Genomic DNA, 15327 nt, shown 5'->3' with positions numbered 1-15327 from the left:
ACCAGTATATCTGTCTATCTAGATGTATGTCTGTATATAGCTTTTTTGTTTGTTTGTTTGTTTGTTAGAGACGGAGTCTAGCTTTGTGACCCAGGCTGGAGTGCAGTGGCATGATCTCGGTTCACTGCAATCTGTGCCTCCCGGGTTCAAGCAATTCTCCTGTCTCAGCCTCCCGATTTGCTGGAACTACAGGCGTACACCACCACACCTGGCTAATTTTTGTATTTTTATTACAGACAGAGTTTCATCATGTTGGCCAGGCTGGTCTCAAACTCCTGACCTTAGGTGATCTGCCTGCCTCAGCCTCCCAAAGTGCTGGGATTACAGGCTTGAGCCACTGTGCCCGGCCAGAAGCCATCCGTTTCTATATCTATGCAGATGTGTGTCACTATATGTTTATGTATATCTGAATCTGTGTATCTCTCCTACTGGTTCTGCTTCTCTGGTTTGAACCCTAACACAACTATTTTTTTTTTTTTTTTTTGAGTTGGAGTCTTGCTCTGTCACCCTAGCTGGAGTGCAGTAGTGTTATCTCTGTTCATTGCAACCTCCGCCTCCTGGGCACAACTAGTATTTTATAATCTGTTAGGAATTCAAATGTTTTTCAAAAGATCAAACTACATATTTAAATACATTTCCAATACAAACTTTTAAAATGATATTATGAAGCATTAAGTAAAATTCTACATTATTAGGCCAGGGACGGTGGTTTATGCCTATAATCCCAGCACTTTGGGAAGCCAAGGCGGGCAGATTGCTTGAGCTCAGGTATTTGACACCCCCCTGGGCAACATAGCAAGACCCTGTCTCCACAAAAATAGAAAAATCAGCTAGGCATGGTGGTCGTGCCTGTAGTCCCAGCTGTTTGGGAGGCTGAGGTGGGAGAATCACTTGACCCTAGGAATTTGAGGCAGCTGGGAAGCATGATTGAGCCATTGCACTCCAGCCTGGGTGACAGAGTGAGACCCCATCCCACCGCCCAAAAAAAGTTAACATCATTATATAATTGTACTCTAAATTATTAGCAAAATGAAAGAAAATTAAGTATTATTTAAAAATAGGCGAGGTGCAGTGGCTCATACCTATAATGCCAGCACTCTGGGAGGGCAAAGCAGGTGGATCACTTGAGGACAGGAGTTCGATACCAGCCTGGCCAACATGGTGGAACCCCATTTCTACTAAAATTGCAAAAGTTTGCCCGGTGTGGTGGTGCGTGCCTGTAATCCCAGCTACTCAGAAGGCTGAGGCGGGAGAATCGCTTGAACCCGGGAGGCGAACGTTGCAGTGAGCTGAGATGGAGCCACTGCCCTCCAGCCAGGGTGAAGGGTCTCAAAAATAAATAAATAAATAAATGAATAGCTAAACAGTTGGTTCAAATGGACATACAGATGGAAATAACAGGCACTGGGAGCTCCACAGGTGGGGAGGGAAGGAGGGCAAAGGGTTGAAAAACTGCTCGTTGGTTACTATGGTCAGTGTTTGGGTGATGGGTTCACTAGAAGCCCAAACCTTAGCATTTTGCAGTGTACTCATGGAACACACCTGCACATGTGCCCCATGAATCTAAAGTTTAATACAATAAAAATAATAAACTTAGTGCAAAAGACAATTGTAGACGTTTAATCATAAAACACTTAAGATAAAATAACACTGATTTTTTGTTTTGTTTTGTTTTTTTCAGGCAGTCTCATTCTGTCACCCAGGCTGGAGTGCAGTGGTGAGATGTCAGTTCACTGCAACCTCCGTCTCCTGAACTCAAGCAATTCTCGTGCCTCAGCCTCCTCAGTAACTGGGATTACAGGCGCACACCTTCCGCCTCCTGGGTTCAAGTGATTCTCTTGCCTCAGCCTCCTGAGTAGCTGGGACTACACGGACCCGCCATCACACCCGGCTAATTTTTTTGTATTTTCAGTAGAGACGGGGTTTTCCATGTTGGCCAGGATGGTCTTGCTCTCCTGACCTCATGATCCGCCCACCTCAGCCACTATAGCCTTGAACTCCTGGGCTCAAATAATCATCCTGACTCAGCCTCCTGGATAGCTGGGGCTACAGGTGTGTATCATCGTGCCCAGCAATTTTTTTTTTTTTTTGACTTTTTCTGCAGAAACAAGCTCCTGCCATGTTGCCTGGACTGGTCTCCAATTCCTGACCTTAAGTGATCCTCCCACCTCAGCCTCCCAGTGTTGGCATTACAGGCATAAGCCACTGTGCCAAGCCTTTTATCACATCTTGAAGTCAGTAAGAAGTGGATCATCTCGTCTGGCCGGGCACGGTGGCTCATGCCTGTAATCCCAGCACTTTGGGAGGCAGAGGCGGGCAGATCACGAGGTCAGGAGATCGAGACCATCCTGGCTAACGCGGTGAAACCCCGTCTCTACTAAAAACACAAAAAATTAGCCAGGGTGGTGGTGGGTGTCTGTTGTCCCAGCTGCTTGAGAGGTTGAGGCAGGAGAATGGCATGAGCCCAGGAGTCAGAGCTTGCAGTGAGCCAAGATCACACCAATGAACTGCAGCCTATGCAACAGAGTGAGGAGACTATGTCTCAAAAAAAAAAAAAAAAAAAAAAAGTGGATTATCTCATAGACCAGAGATTTCAGAACAAGCCAGTATTTTGGCTATTCTTGGCCCTTGGCTTTTTTTTTTTTTTTTCTTTGGGACAGAGTTTTGCTCTTGTTGCCCAGGCTGGAGTACAATGGTGCAATCTCAGCTCACTGTAACCTCTGCCTCCCAGATTCACGTGTTTCTCCTCTCTCAGCCTCCTGAGTAGCTGGGATTACAGGCATGTGCCACTACACTTGGCTAACTTTTTTGTGTTTTTATAGTAGAGACGGGGTTTGCCGTGTTGGCCAGGCTGATCTGGAACTCTTGACCTCAGGTGATTCACCTGCCTCTGCTTCCCAAAGTTTTGTGATTACCGGCATGAGCCACCACACCCAGCCTGCATTTTCATATAAATTTAGAATTAGCCGGGCGTGGTGGCAGACATCTTTAATCCTAGCACTTGGAGAGACTGAGGTGGGAGGATTGCTTGAGCCCAGGAGTTTGAGGCTTCACTGAGCTGTAATTGCAGCACTATACTCCAGCTTAGACAACAGAGCAAGATGCTTTCTAAAAACAAAATTAGAATCAGCTTGTCAATATTTATTAAGAAATATGTTGAGATTCATCCTAATGATGACTGTTTGTTTATAAAAAAAAAAGCGCTGGACGCAGTGGCTCACATCTGTAATCCCAGCACTTTGGGAGGCCGAGGCAGGCAGATCACAAAGTCAGGAACTCGAGACCATTCTGGCTAAAACCGTGAAGCCCCATCTCTACCAAAAATACAAAAGAAAAAAAAGCCGGGTGTCGTGGGGGGCACCTGTGGTCCCAGCTACTTGGGAGGCTGAGGCAGGAGAGTGGCGTGAATGCGGGAGGCAGAGCTTGCAGTGAGCCAAGATTGCGCCACTGCACTCCAGCCTGGGTGACAGAGTGAGACTCTGTCTCTAAATAAATAAGTAAATAAATAAATAAATAAGAAAAGAAAGAAATCTGTTTAGATTTTGATAAGAATTACATGTAATCTACAAATCACTTTGAGGAGAACTGATCTTTATGATACTGAGTATTCCAATCCATGAACATGGTATATTTCTCCAGACTCACACAAATATTAATGAAGGCAAAAGAAAACATCAGGATGGTAGGGTTGTTGATGCAGAGAACACCCATGGGAATGTCGTTCTGGCACTACTTGCCTTCTAAGGGCTGCCTCTGCTCCTTACTTCCTTTTTCTAGGTTGCCCGATTATTATGTGAACTTGTCCTATGCCCAGTGCTGATTGATTCAGGGGAACGCACCTGCCCAGGCCAATCCAATAAATGTCTTTACACAGATTTTTCAAACGGAGACAGAAAGAGAGTTGAACCAGGCTCTCTATTTGCAAAATATAAAATTTAGGAGCTCCCTGTAACCATGCTTCAGATTATGTGAACTAGAGGGTTGGGGGAATTGCTGAGATAAAAGGACAAATCTCAAAGAAAGGGAGACATGACAAGAGAAGAGAGTGGTGTTTGAGTCTCTGGCTCCACAGAGTTCTTAAGGCCAATGAGTTCTGAGAGATAGTCAGAACTATCTTGTTTATGAATTCCATGAGACAGCCCATAAATCTGTCTTTAGGCTTAGGCTAGTTTGAGTTGGGTTTCTGTCACTTGGAACAAGAGTCCTGACTACTGCAGTTGAGTGAAGTTAAAAGGTATAGCCTCAATAGGTGAGCTAGCTCACTTTAAAAGGCTTCCAGTTTGAATTACACTCCATTCCCTCTGGTGCCCCTAGAAAGAGCCTTCTCTAACACAGGCCTGGAACTAGCAGACATGCTTTTGTTTTTTTCCTTTGCAGGAATTGTACTGCCTTGATTTGGGACAGATTATCAGAGGTGGGCACCATTATCCTCTCTTTCATGCAGGATTTATCACTTGTAAGTATTTGTCTTATGTTTGGATGCTACGTTTTGGTTAGAATTTAATGATCATGTCTCTCATCAAGATTACCCACATGATCACCCTAAGGCTGTTGTAAGCCTAACTGACAAGTATTCCATATGTCAAGATGTGAAGTGCAACCCAAAATAAGATGTAAGCACCAAATGGGACTGAGAGAGAAATGCTAGAAATCTTCACCCTTCCTGCCTTTCTTGATAATAACCGTGCATCCTGTGAGGGAAATAGTGTTATAGTGATAGAAAGGTAAGGTTCTGAAATTTGAAGAGATTGGAGGCCAGGTGTGTTGGTTCATGCCTGTAATCTCAGCATTCTGGGAGGCCAAGGTGGGTGGATTGCTTGTATGCAGGAGTTCCAGATGAGCTGGGCAACATTGTGGGACCCCATCTCTAAAAATAAAAATTAAAAAAAAATTAACTGGGTGTAGTGGCTCACGCCTATAATCCCAGCTACTCAGGAGGCTGAGATGGGAGGATCGCTTGAGGAGGTCAAGGCTGCAGTGAGCTGTGATCATGCCACTGCACTCCAGCCTGGGTGACAGAGTGAGACCCTGTCTCCAAAAAAAAAAAAAAAAAAAAGGATTGGAGGGAAGAATTTTTGAAGATACTGTGGTGCAGGGAAAGGGTGTGCTGTGTATATGCAGATGGTCCTCAGCTTTCCAAACTTAACTCTGGAACAGGCTACCTTTCATACATTTTATATACTGTATACTGACAGACCCAACACACTTTTCAGAGGACACATTTGAGCCTTTTTTTTTTTTTTTTTTTAAATGTTTTTAAGACAGAGTCCTGCTCTGTCACCCAGGCTGGACTGCAGTGGCACAATCTTGGCTCACTGAAACCTCTACCTCCTGGGTTCAAGTGATTCTCCTGCTTCAGCCTCCCAAGTAGCTGGGACTGTAGGTGTGTGCCACCACGCTCAGTCTGGGCAAGCAGCCCCAAGAACCCAGCCGATGTGAAGGGTCCTGTGGTCGGGCTGGTGGGACGGGGTCGACGGCAGAGCCCCAGGGTTTGTCCGGGTGGAGCCCGTGCTTCACCAGGAGAGATGAGTGGGTCAGGTGTCCCAGGGGACAGGAAGCTCCAGGCCATGCCAGGCTTAGGCCTCCCCACACCCTGCCAGGACAATTTTGTGTGCTGTGGGAGAGACCCCTAGATTCCAAACTTAAACTCCAGAAACCAAGAAGGAGGGAGCACAGCCTGCTGTGGGTACACACGGGGAAACCGAGGCTGCAAAGGAAATGACTGGGCCAGGACACCTGGCAAAGGTGACTTGGGAAGGCCCCTAGGAAGGTGCAGGGTTGTCTGCTCTCCAGAGGGCTCTAGTGGAAAGGAGGGAATTAAGAGGGAGGGAGAGACCCTGGGTGGACCAGATGGCCACACCATGAACCCTCCCAGAGACTTTAGACAGAGAGAGGTGCTCCACAGCACCCCACGCTACCTCTGCCATCTCTCACCCCCTCCTCTGTCCACACAGGTCAGCCCAAGGCCATCCCCTCAGTCACTCTGTTTCCGCCATCTTCTGAGGAGATGCAAGCCAACAAGGCCACACTGGTGTGTCTCATGAGTGACTTCTATCCGGGAATCTTGATGGTGAACTGGAAGGCAGATGGTACTCCCATCACCCAGGGCGTGGAGATGACTGTGCCTTCCCAACAGAGCAACAAATACGTGGCCAGTGGCTACCTGAGCCTGACGCCCGAGCAGTGGAGATCCCGCAACATCTTCAGCTGCCAGGTCACGCATGACGGGAGCATCGTGGGGAAAGACAGTGGCCCCTGCAGAATGTTCATAGGTTCCCAACCCTCGCCCCACCCACAGGGGCCTGGAGCTGCAGGATCCCAGAGGAGGGCTCTCTCTGCATCCCAAGCCATCCAGCCCTTCTCCCTGTACCCAGAAAACCCTCAAACATCTTTTGTCAACCAGAAATCCTGCTCCCTCTCTTCATTTCTTATCTCTAATACAATATGATGCTTCTCCTGGGTTCTCAGTGTGGCGTTGGGGGAATCCTGGCACCAGTGGGAAAGCAGCCTGGAGGAGAGGATCACAGGCTCCCAGGCGTGTCCCCTGGGGACATAGGCCAGGATAGGAGGAGTCGGCTCACTGAACACCGGTCCATCCATTCTCTCCCCCCTCCAGTTCCTCCTTGCAGCTCACCCTCCAACTCGCTGCCTGTGTTTTGGAGGGAGCTATTTCTGGCTGTGCCTCCAGATACACCCTCTGTCCCTGTCCTGGTCTGGACCTTCCCCTGACCCACGGCCTCTCTTTCCTCAGCCTGGAAATCCTACTCTAGGCCTGGAGTCCCTCTGCTTCTGGCTCTGGCCCCTGGAGTGCCATCCATCCTCTCTGCCCAACTCCCCACCCCCAAGGGCTGGACTGTCTAAGACACTCCCACACCATCAAATTGATGAGCTCTTAAATTTGGGGCCCACCTTGATTTTTCACCTGACAGCAGGTTCACAGGTGTGAGAAAAATAGGAGGAAGTCAGGAAGGAAACACACATGTAAGGCCTGCAAGAGGCTCAGGACACTTTTGTAAAAGATAGGCTGTGAGCTCCCCAGGAACAAGTGCAAGAACGGCAATAGGTGCTCCATCATTTCTTTCTTTTTCTTTTTTTTTTTTTTAAGATGGAGTCTCGCTCTGTCGCCCAGGCTGGAGTAAATAGAAAAGAGAGTGGTCGACACTCTAAGACTTATCCATCTCAAGAAGTCAGGAAAAGAACAAATTAACCTAAAAAGTACAGAAGAAAATACTAAATGTAATAGTAATTGATGAAATAAAAAATGAATAAATAATAGAGACCACCAAAAAGGACAAAAATTTGGTACTTTTAAAAGACTAGTAAAATTGATAAATCCCTGATGAGACTAATCAAAAGAAAAAAGGGGAGAAGGCACCAAGAAAGTAATGTAAGGAAGAAGAAAAGGAACACCTCTGTAGACATTAAAATGGTAAAATGATATTGTGAACAATTTGATGTTAAGACATTTCAAAGTTAGATCACATGGACAAATACTGGGAAAACTATAATCTACCAAAATGGGCAAAATAAATAAAATTATTTAAAAATTCTATATGTGGAATTGAATTTAAAGACTTCTCTCCAGAGAAAACTCTAGGCCAATGTGCCTTTACTGGTGAATTTCACTTTACACTTAAGAAATAAAAAAATCAGCATGTGTAAATTTACCTAGAGAATAAAAGCAGAGAAAATGAAATCTAACTCATTTTGTGAAGCCAAGATTTGAAGAAACTGAGAAAGGAAAATTATAACCAATTGCCCAGATTACATGAATTTAAAAATCCTAAACAAAATATTAGCAAACAGGATCTGGCAATTTAATAATAAAATAATTTAATAATTATTTGACAAAATAATACAGCACAAGTAAATTACGTTTATTCCAGAAATATGTTGGTTTACCACTTAATGTAATTAGCCACATTTATTAATAGGATAAAGTAGAAAAATTAGAAAAATTATCATCTCAAAGATTCAGAAAAATCTTTAAAAATTCAACATCCATTCATGATTGGAAAAAAAAAAAACAACTCTTAGCAAACTAAAGGAATTTCTTTTTTCTTTTTGTTTTGTTTTGTTTTGCTTTGTTTTGTTTTTTGAGACAGTCTCACTCTGTCATCCAGGCTGGAGAGCAGTGGTGCGATCTTGGCTCACTGCAACCTCTGCCTCCTGGGTTCAACTGATTCCCTTGCCTCAGCCGGAGTAGTTGGCATTGCAGGCATGCGCCACCACACCTGGCACATTTTTGTATTTTTGAATAGAGATGGGGTTTCACCATGTTGCCTAGGCTGGTCTTAAATTCCTGGCCTCAAGTGATCTGCCCCCCTGGGCCTCCCAAAGTGCTGGGATTACAGGTGTAAGCACAGCACCCAGCCAAGGAATTTCTTAATCTAATAAATGGTAGCTAACACACACACACACACACACACTCATAAAGCAATTGGAGAGATGTTGAAAGCTTTTCCTTTGAGAATGGAACTGTATGTTGATGGTCACTATTGCCACTTCTAATTCTACACTGTACTAAAGGTTCTAGCCAGTGCTAGGGGAGAGAAATGACTGAAATAGAAAAAATACAATGTATTATTTTCGTATGATGTAATCATGTACCATAAAATCCAAAAGAATCTATAGATATATTAATAGAACTAATAAGTGAGTTTAGGCTGGACACAGTGGCTTAGGCCTGCAGTCCTAGTACTTTGGGAGGCGGAGGCTGAGGCTGGCAGATCACTTGAGCTCAGGAGTTTGAGACCAACCTGGGCTACATAGCGAAACCCCATCTCTACAAAAAAATCAAAAAATTAGCTGGGCATGGTGGCACCTGCCTGCGGTCCTAGCTACTCAAGAGGCTGATATGGGAGGATCACCCGAGCCCAGGGAGGTTGAGGCTGTAGTGAGCCATGATCGTGACACTGCACTCCAGCCTGGGTGACAGAATGAGACCCTACCTCAAAAAAAAAAAAAAAGGTTAGTTTAGGAAAGTTGCTAATTGCAAGATGAATAAATAAAATGAACTGCATTTAAAACAACAAAAAAAATTAGAAAATAAACATTTTAAAGGGATATCATTTAAATAACCACACAAAAAAAATCTAGGCATAAATCTTGCCAAAAATATGCAAGCTTTCTATACAGAAAATGAGAAAGCATTGTAAAGAGAAATTGAAGAGGACCTAACTCAACGAGAGAATACCTCTGTTCATGGGTTGGATGAGTCGATATTGTAAAGACTCGATTCTCCCCAGGCTATAAATTCAATGTAATTCCAAACAAATTTCTATCCAGTGTGTGTAATTTGACTAGTTGATTCCAAACTTTACATGGAAATATAGATGACCTAAAATACCCAAACAATTGTGAAGAAAAAGGAAAAGATAATTATACTCCATGACTGGAAATGAGGACGTATTAGAAAGCCACAATAAGATAGTTGTGCTATTGGCACACAGATGAAAAATCGATGAACAGAACAGAAAGGTCAGAAACAGATTCATGTTCTGCAAGGTAGTAAAGAAATGAAAATCTTCTCAACCAGTGTGCTGCAATAATTGGATAGCCATACATGGAAAAAGATGAAACCTGATGCCTTCCTCACACCACACACATAAATCAATTTTAAAAGGAATGAACCTTCTAGAAGAAAATATAGTAGTAAAATGTCCTTTAAACTCAAGGAAAATTGTCTTAATCAGGACCCAAACACACAAACTTTATAAAGGGAGAGCATGGTACCTATGACGGTAATCCAACTAAGAACCTCTGTCAACCAAAAGGTACTCCTGAGAGAGAGAAAAGGCAAATCACAGAGCAGAAAAGCTTTCTTGAAATACATTTATGATCAATAACATAATTGAAATCAGAATACATAAAGAACTCCTACAATCAAGAGAAAAAAGATGAATAACCCAGGAAAAAATGGTTAAGAAAATTTAAAATTTACTGTACAAAAAAGGATATCCAAATACTTAATAATCTTAAAGAAACTTCCTCAGTTTTCTTAGTAATTATAGAAATGCAAATGATCACCACTGTAAGATGCCATCACACAAACACCCAAAGGCTAAAAATAAAAATACTCAGAATTGCAAGTATTGGGGAAGATATGGGATGCTTGAAGTATACAATACCAGTGGAGTAAAAATTTGTACAACTGTTTTAGAAAACAGGTGACATTATCAAGTAAAGTTCAAGATTCATTACCCTAAGACAGAACAATTTTAGTCCAAGGTATATACTCAACAAAAATGTGGCCACATGTGCAACAAGAAGCGTATATTTTTAAAACCAGTATTATTGGGCTAGGCGCGGTGGCTCATGCCTATAATCCCAACACTTTGGGAGGGAGAGGAAGGCGCATCACTTGAGGTCAGGAGTTTAAGGCCAGCCTGGACAACATGGCAAAACCCCATCTCTACTAAAAATACAGCTGGGTGTGGTGGTGGATGCCTGTAATCCCAGCTACTTGGGAGGCTCAGGCACCAGAGTTGCTTGAACCCAGGAGGCAGAGGTTGCAATGAACTGAAATCATGCCACTGCACTCCAGCCTGGGTGAAAAAACAAACCCAGGCTGATACAAACAGCCTGGGTGATAAAAACAAACAAAAAAAGCCGTATTATTTATCACAGTAAAAATTGGAAACAACCTAATGTAACAGAAAAAAAGATGCCATTTTCAGTTACAATTTGTGTAGGAACGAATTTTTGAAAAGATATGCAAAGACATGATGAAAAAAGTATAAAACATTATTAAAAAGGAACAAGATAATTCATATGTACAACTCAATATTGCAAAGTTGTCAGTTCTCTCAAGTTAATCAATAATTTCAATGTAGTTCCAACAAAAATCTTAAAAGCGTTTTATTATGGCATTTCACAAAATGACTTTAAAACTGAACATAATAATAAAGTTCCAAGGAGAGCAAGACTATTCTGCCTTTATCAAACTACATTATAAAGCTACAAATATTACAAAAGTGTGGTAGAGAGAAGTTAGAAACAGTTTTGAATATTTATAGAAATTTAGTATATTACTGAGAGGGATTACAAATTAATGGAGAACAAAATAGCATGCAATTGATGGTGTTGGGACAATTGGCTATCTATATGAAAAAAATACCTCTCCCAACTTCCAATTAGATTAAAGACCCAAATATTAAAAATAGAACTTGAATATTTTTGAAGAAATGTGGAATATCTTCACTACATCAGTATAGGGGTGAATTTCTTAAACATGACAGAAAAGCATGAAATACATACACACACATAGATGAACAAATTTTACTACCTTCAAAATTACAAACTCCTCTCCAGGCACGATGGCTCATGCCTGTAATCCCAGCACTTTGGGAAGCTAAGGTGGGTGGATCACTTGAGTCCAGGAGTTCGAGACCAGTGTGGGCAACATAGTGAGACCCTGTCTCTACCAAAAATACAAAAATTAGCTAGGCATGGTGATGCTCGCCTGTAGTCCCACCTACTCAGAGGGGCTGAGACGGGAGGATCGCTTGAGCCCCAGGAGTTTCAGGCTGCAATGAGCCGATCGTGCCACTGCACTCCAGCCTGAGTGACAGAGTGAGATCATGTCTCAAAACAAAACAAAAATTTACAAACTTTTGTACAACAAAATAAATCACAATCAAATTTAAAAGGCAACATGTTGGGAGAATGTAATTGCAATACTAAGAAAAATTGGCATTCAGATTCTTGACGAACTCCTATAAATCAATATAAAATATTTTTACTATCATGATACTATTCGTAACCTGCAGGCAGCAACCACAGAAGACAGCAAGACTAATATGAATGAACACTTAAAAAAGAGGCTGCTCTGGTACATACCAGCTGAATGTTAATCCTCTAAATAACCTTTAACAAAATCAACAAAATATTATGTGAACACAGAATAATGTAAACCCCCCCTCAGCAAAAAAGAAAAAAGTCAAATTTGAAACGAATGCTTTCCTTCAAGCAAGGAATTAGCATTAGTTAATAGAAAACTGATGCTAACTTCTTGAATGATAACATTTTAGGTTGGGCAATGTGAAATGGCCATTTTTAAAGCAAAAGATGGTTTAAAACTGGCAATTTCAAATGATTCAACCTCTATATTCTTAATTTAACTATGGTATTGTAAATTGCCAGTTTATACACAATATTCCAACCTGTAGAGCTAAACACAGAACCTGTATATTAACTAATGGGCTTGAAACTAGTCAATAAGACTAAAACTTGATTTTACTGAATTATGTAAGTCAGTTTACAGTGTTATGTTTTCCTGGAATTTGATATAAAAATCGATTTAGAGCCCACTAAAAATGTAATTATTTATGTTTGTCAAAAATTGTGAAATATGCTTAGATGATTAGTTAAAGCCTAAACCTGAAGAGAGAAAATCTAACTAAACTTAAATTGGTTGAATTTACAAAATTGGCCTTTTTATCCCCATTTTAACCCCACCAATGTCAACTTCTTTGTATCATTACACTATAAAATTTCCAGTATAATTTTTGAAATAGCATCTCTGTTGGTTCCCTTAATCTAAAAGGTTTTCACAAAGTTTAAGAACAACCTTAAATATTACTGGAACAAAAACAGACATGTAGACCAATGGAACAAAATAGAAAGCCCCAGAATAAATCCATGCATTTATAGTCAGCTGATGTTCGACAAAGGTGCCAAGAATCCAAGATGGGGAAAGGACAGTCTCTTCAATAAACAATACTGGGGAAACTGAATATCTACTTGTGGAAGAATGAAATTGCAACCTTTCTCACCCATATACAAAAATCAACTCAAAGTAAATGCTTAACTGTGAAACCTGAAACTGGAAAACTACTAGAAGAAAACATAGGTGAAAATCTTCTTGACATTGGTCTGGGACAAGATATTTTTGGATATGACTGAAAAACATAAGCAACAAAAGAAAAAGTAGACAAATGATACTGTATCAAACTAAAATGCTTTTGCACAGCAAAGGAAACATTTATAGAGTAAAGAGACAACCTACAGAACGGGAGAAAATATCTACAAAGCATACATTTGATAATAGGTTAATAGATTTTTTTTTAAAAAGGAACTCAGACAACACAATAGCAAGAGAACAAGTTACTTCTCTAGAAAATGGGCAAAGAACCTGACAAGGTATTTCCCAAAAGAAGACACACAAATGGCTGAGAGGTATATGAGAAAATGCTAAACATCATTAATCATCAGGGAAAAGCAAATTAAAACCATAGAGATATCCTCACACCTGTTAGGATGGTCATTAACACAAAGACAAAAGAAGAGTTGGTGAGGATGCAGAGAAAAGGGATCCCCCTTGTACACTGTTGGTGTGAATGTAAATTAGTAGTTATTGTGGAAAACAGCACTGATTCCTCAAAAAAATAAAAATAGAACTACCATATGATTTGGAGATTCCACTTCTGGGTATATATCCAAAGGAAATGAAATCTGCACTCCCATGTTCACTGCAGCATTATTCCTAATACCCAAGCTATGGAGTCCATGTAAATGTCATCAATGGATGAATGGATAAAGGACATGTGGTATGTATAAATAAAGGCATACTCTTCAGCCTTAGAGGATATCCTGTCACTTGAGATAATATGGATGAATCTGGAGAACATTGTGCTAGGTGGAATAAACCAGGCACAGAAAAACAAATACTGCATGTCTCACTTATTCGTGGAATCTAAAAATGTCAAATTCATAGAAGCAGAGAGTAGAGTGGTTACCAGGGTTACCAGGGACTGGGGGGACAAAAGTGGGGGGATTGTGGAGATGTTGGTTTTTACTTTATTATTATTATTTTTAGATGGAGGTTTCTTCTTGTTGCCCAGGCTGGAGTGCAATGGTGCAATCTTGGCTCACTGCAACCTCTGCCTTCCGGGTTCAAGCGATTCTTCTGCCTCAGCCTCCAGAGTAGCTGGGATTACAGGTGTATGCCACCGCACCCGGCTAATGTTTTGTATTTTTAGTAGAGATAGGGCTTCACCATGTGATCCACCTGCCTCAGCCTCCCAAAGTGCTGGGATTACAGGTGTGAGCCACTGTGCCCAGCCTGAGATGTTGATTAAAGGATGCAAAATTTCAATTAGACAGGAAGAATAAGTTCAGGAAATTTATTGTACAACATAGTGACCATAGTTAATGATAATGTATACTTGAAAATTGCTGAGAGAGTAGATTTTAAAAGTTCTCACCACAAAAATATGTGGAGCAATGAATATGTTAATTAGCTTGATTTAGCCATTTCACAATGCTTATATACATCAAAACATCATATTGTACATCATAAATATATCGATTTTTATGTTAATTTAAAAATTTAAAAAGATCAGCCTTAAATAAAACAAAAGTACTCTGACATTCTAAAATTAAAGACTGTTTCTATTTTGAGAGATATAAACTGGCAAAGCAAAAATAAAGAAATCCAAATACTAGGAAAACGAGGGAAAATATGCTCAACCTTCCATAGTTCTTTTTTCCTGCTTTCTTTCCTTCCTTATCCTCTCCCTGTCTCCTACCCTTCCTCCTCTCCTCTTTCCTTTCTCCTTCCCTTCTTTCAGTCTTGGGGCTAATATTTTTAAATGCTAACAATTGTTAATATGTATTAATAGCAATATGTATCTTGTTCTTGTACTTTATCTATATTTACATGTCTTTAGAAAGGGAGAAATAAAAAGGAAAATGTTATTACCTCGCCTCCTTTACAGCTAATCGCTACGATGTTTTCAAGATCTTGAGCCATCCACTCATTTACTTCCTTGGTGAAAACCACCATCTCACTGATTTCAAGTTTAAGATTTTTAGTTAAAATATTTTCAAAAAATCAAGCCCAATATAATTAGCCCTCTTCTGATAGTAAACTTAGCATAAAACTTACTGTAGAGTGGGGACATTATGATCATCAATCATGATTCTACTGACCCTATTATGCAAGTGTTTAGGATCATAAGCTCTTTCACCTAAAATAAATAATATGTATGTCATATCTCTATAGGGAATAATATGATAAACGATGAAGTTATGAATAAATTAACATATCTTATTGGAATTCCTTATCTATCTTCAAAAAGAGCTTTCCAAGTTGCTCCTGCCACTCTAAAATAAACACAAGGGTCTCAAAAACGTAAGGATGGTAGTGGTTTATCCATCTCATGTAACCTAAACTCAACTTATTTTTGTTTAATAGGTATAATTTTTAACTTTCTAGCAGACCATTCATTATATTATTGCAGGGTAGTTAGAAACCACACAAGAGGCAAATGTAGCTGACCAAAATTATTGCCCCCTGTCTATTGAGTATACAGGTAGAGGAAA

General features: G+C 40.9%; 1 protein-coding gene across 1 annotated transcript; it reads left to right on the top strand.

Annotated features, from left to right (window-relative positions):
- The first annotated feature begins 4377 nt into the window (after positions 1 to 4377).
- Positions 4378 to 7699, top strand: LOC101002852 (immunoglobulin lambda-like polypeptide 1). The gene is made up of 2 exons (XM_031656501.1): positions 4378 to 4414; positions 5955 to 7699. The coding sequence occupies exon 2, from the start codon at positions 6008 to 6010 to the stop codon at positions 6446 to 6448; it is 441 nt and encodes a 146-aa protein (XP_031512361.1). The 5' UTR covers positions 4378 to 4414; positions 5955 to 6007; the 3' UTR covers positions 6449 to 7699.
- The last annotated feature ends 7628 nt before the right edge of the window (positions 7700 to 15327 follow it).

Source organism: Papio anubis, chromosome 16, assembly GCF_008728515.1.
Source record: "Papio anubis isolate 15944 chromosome 16, Panubis1.0, whole genome shotgun sequence".
Classification (NCBI taxonomy): Eukaryota; Metazoa; Chordata; class Mammalia; order Primates; family Cercopithecidae; genus Papio; species Papio anubis.
Note: the sequence above shows the minus strand (reverse complement) of the source record. Positions and strands in the feature narration are given on the sequence as shown.

Coding starts and splice junctions, on each gene's coding strand:
- LOC101002852 (XM_031656501.1), top strand. CDS start 6,008: ATGCAAGCCAACAAGGCCACACTGGTGTGTCTCATGAGTGACTTCTAT.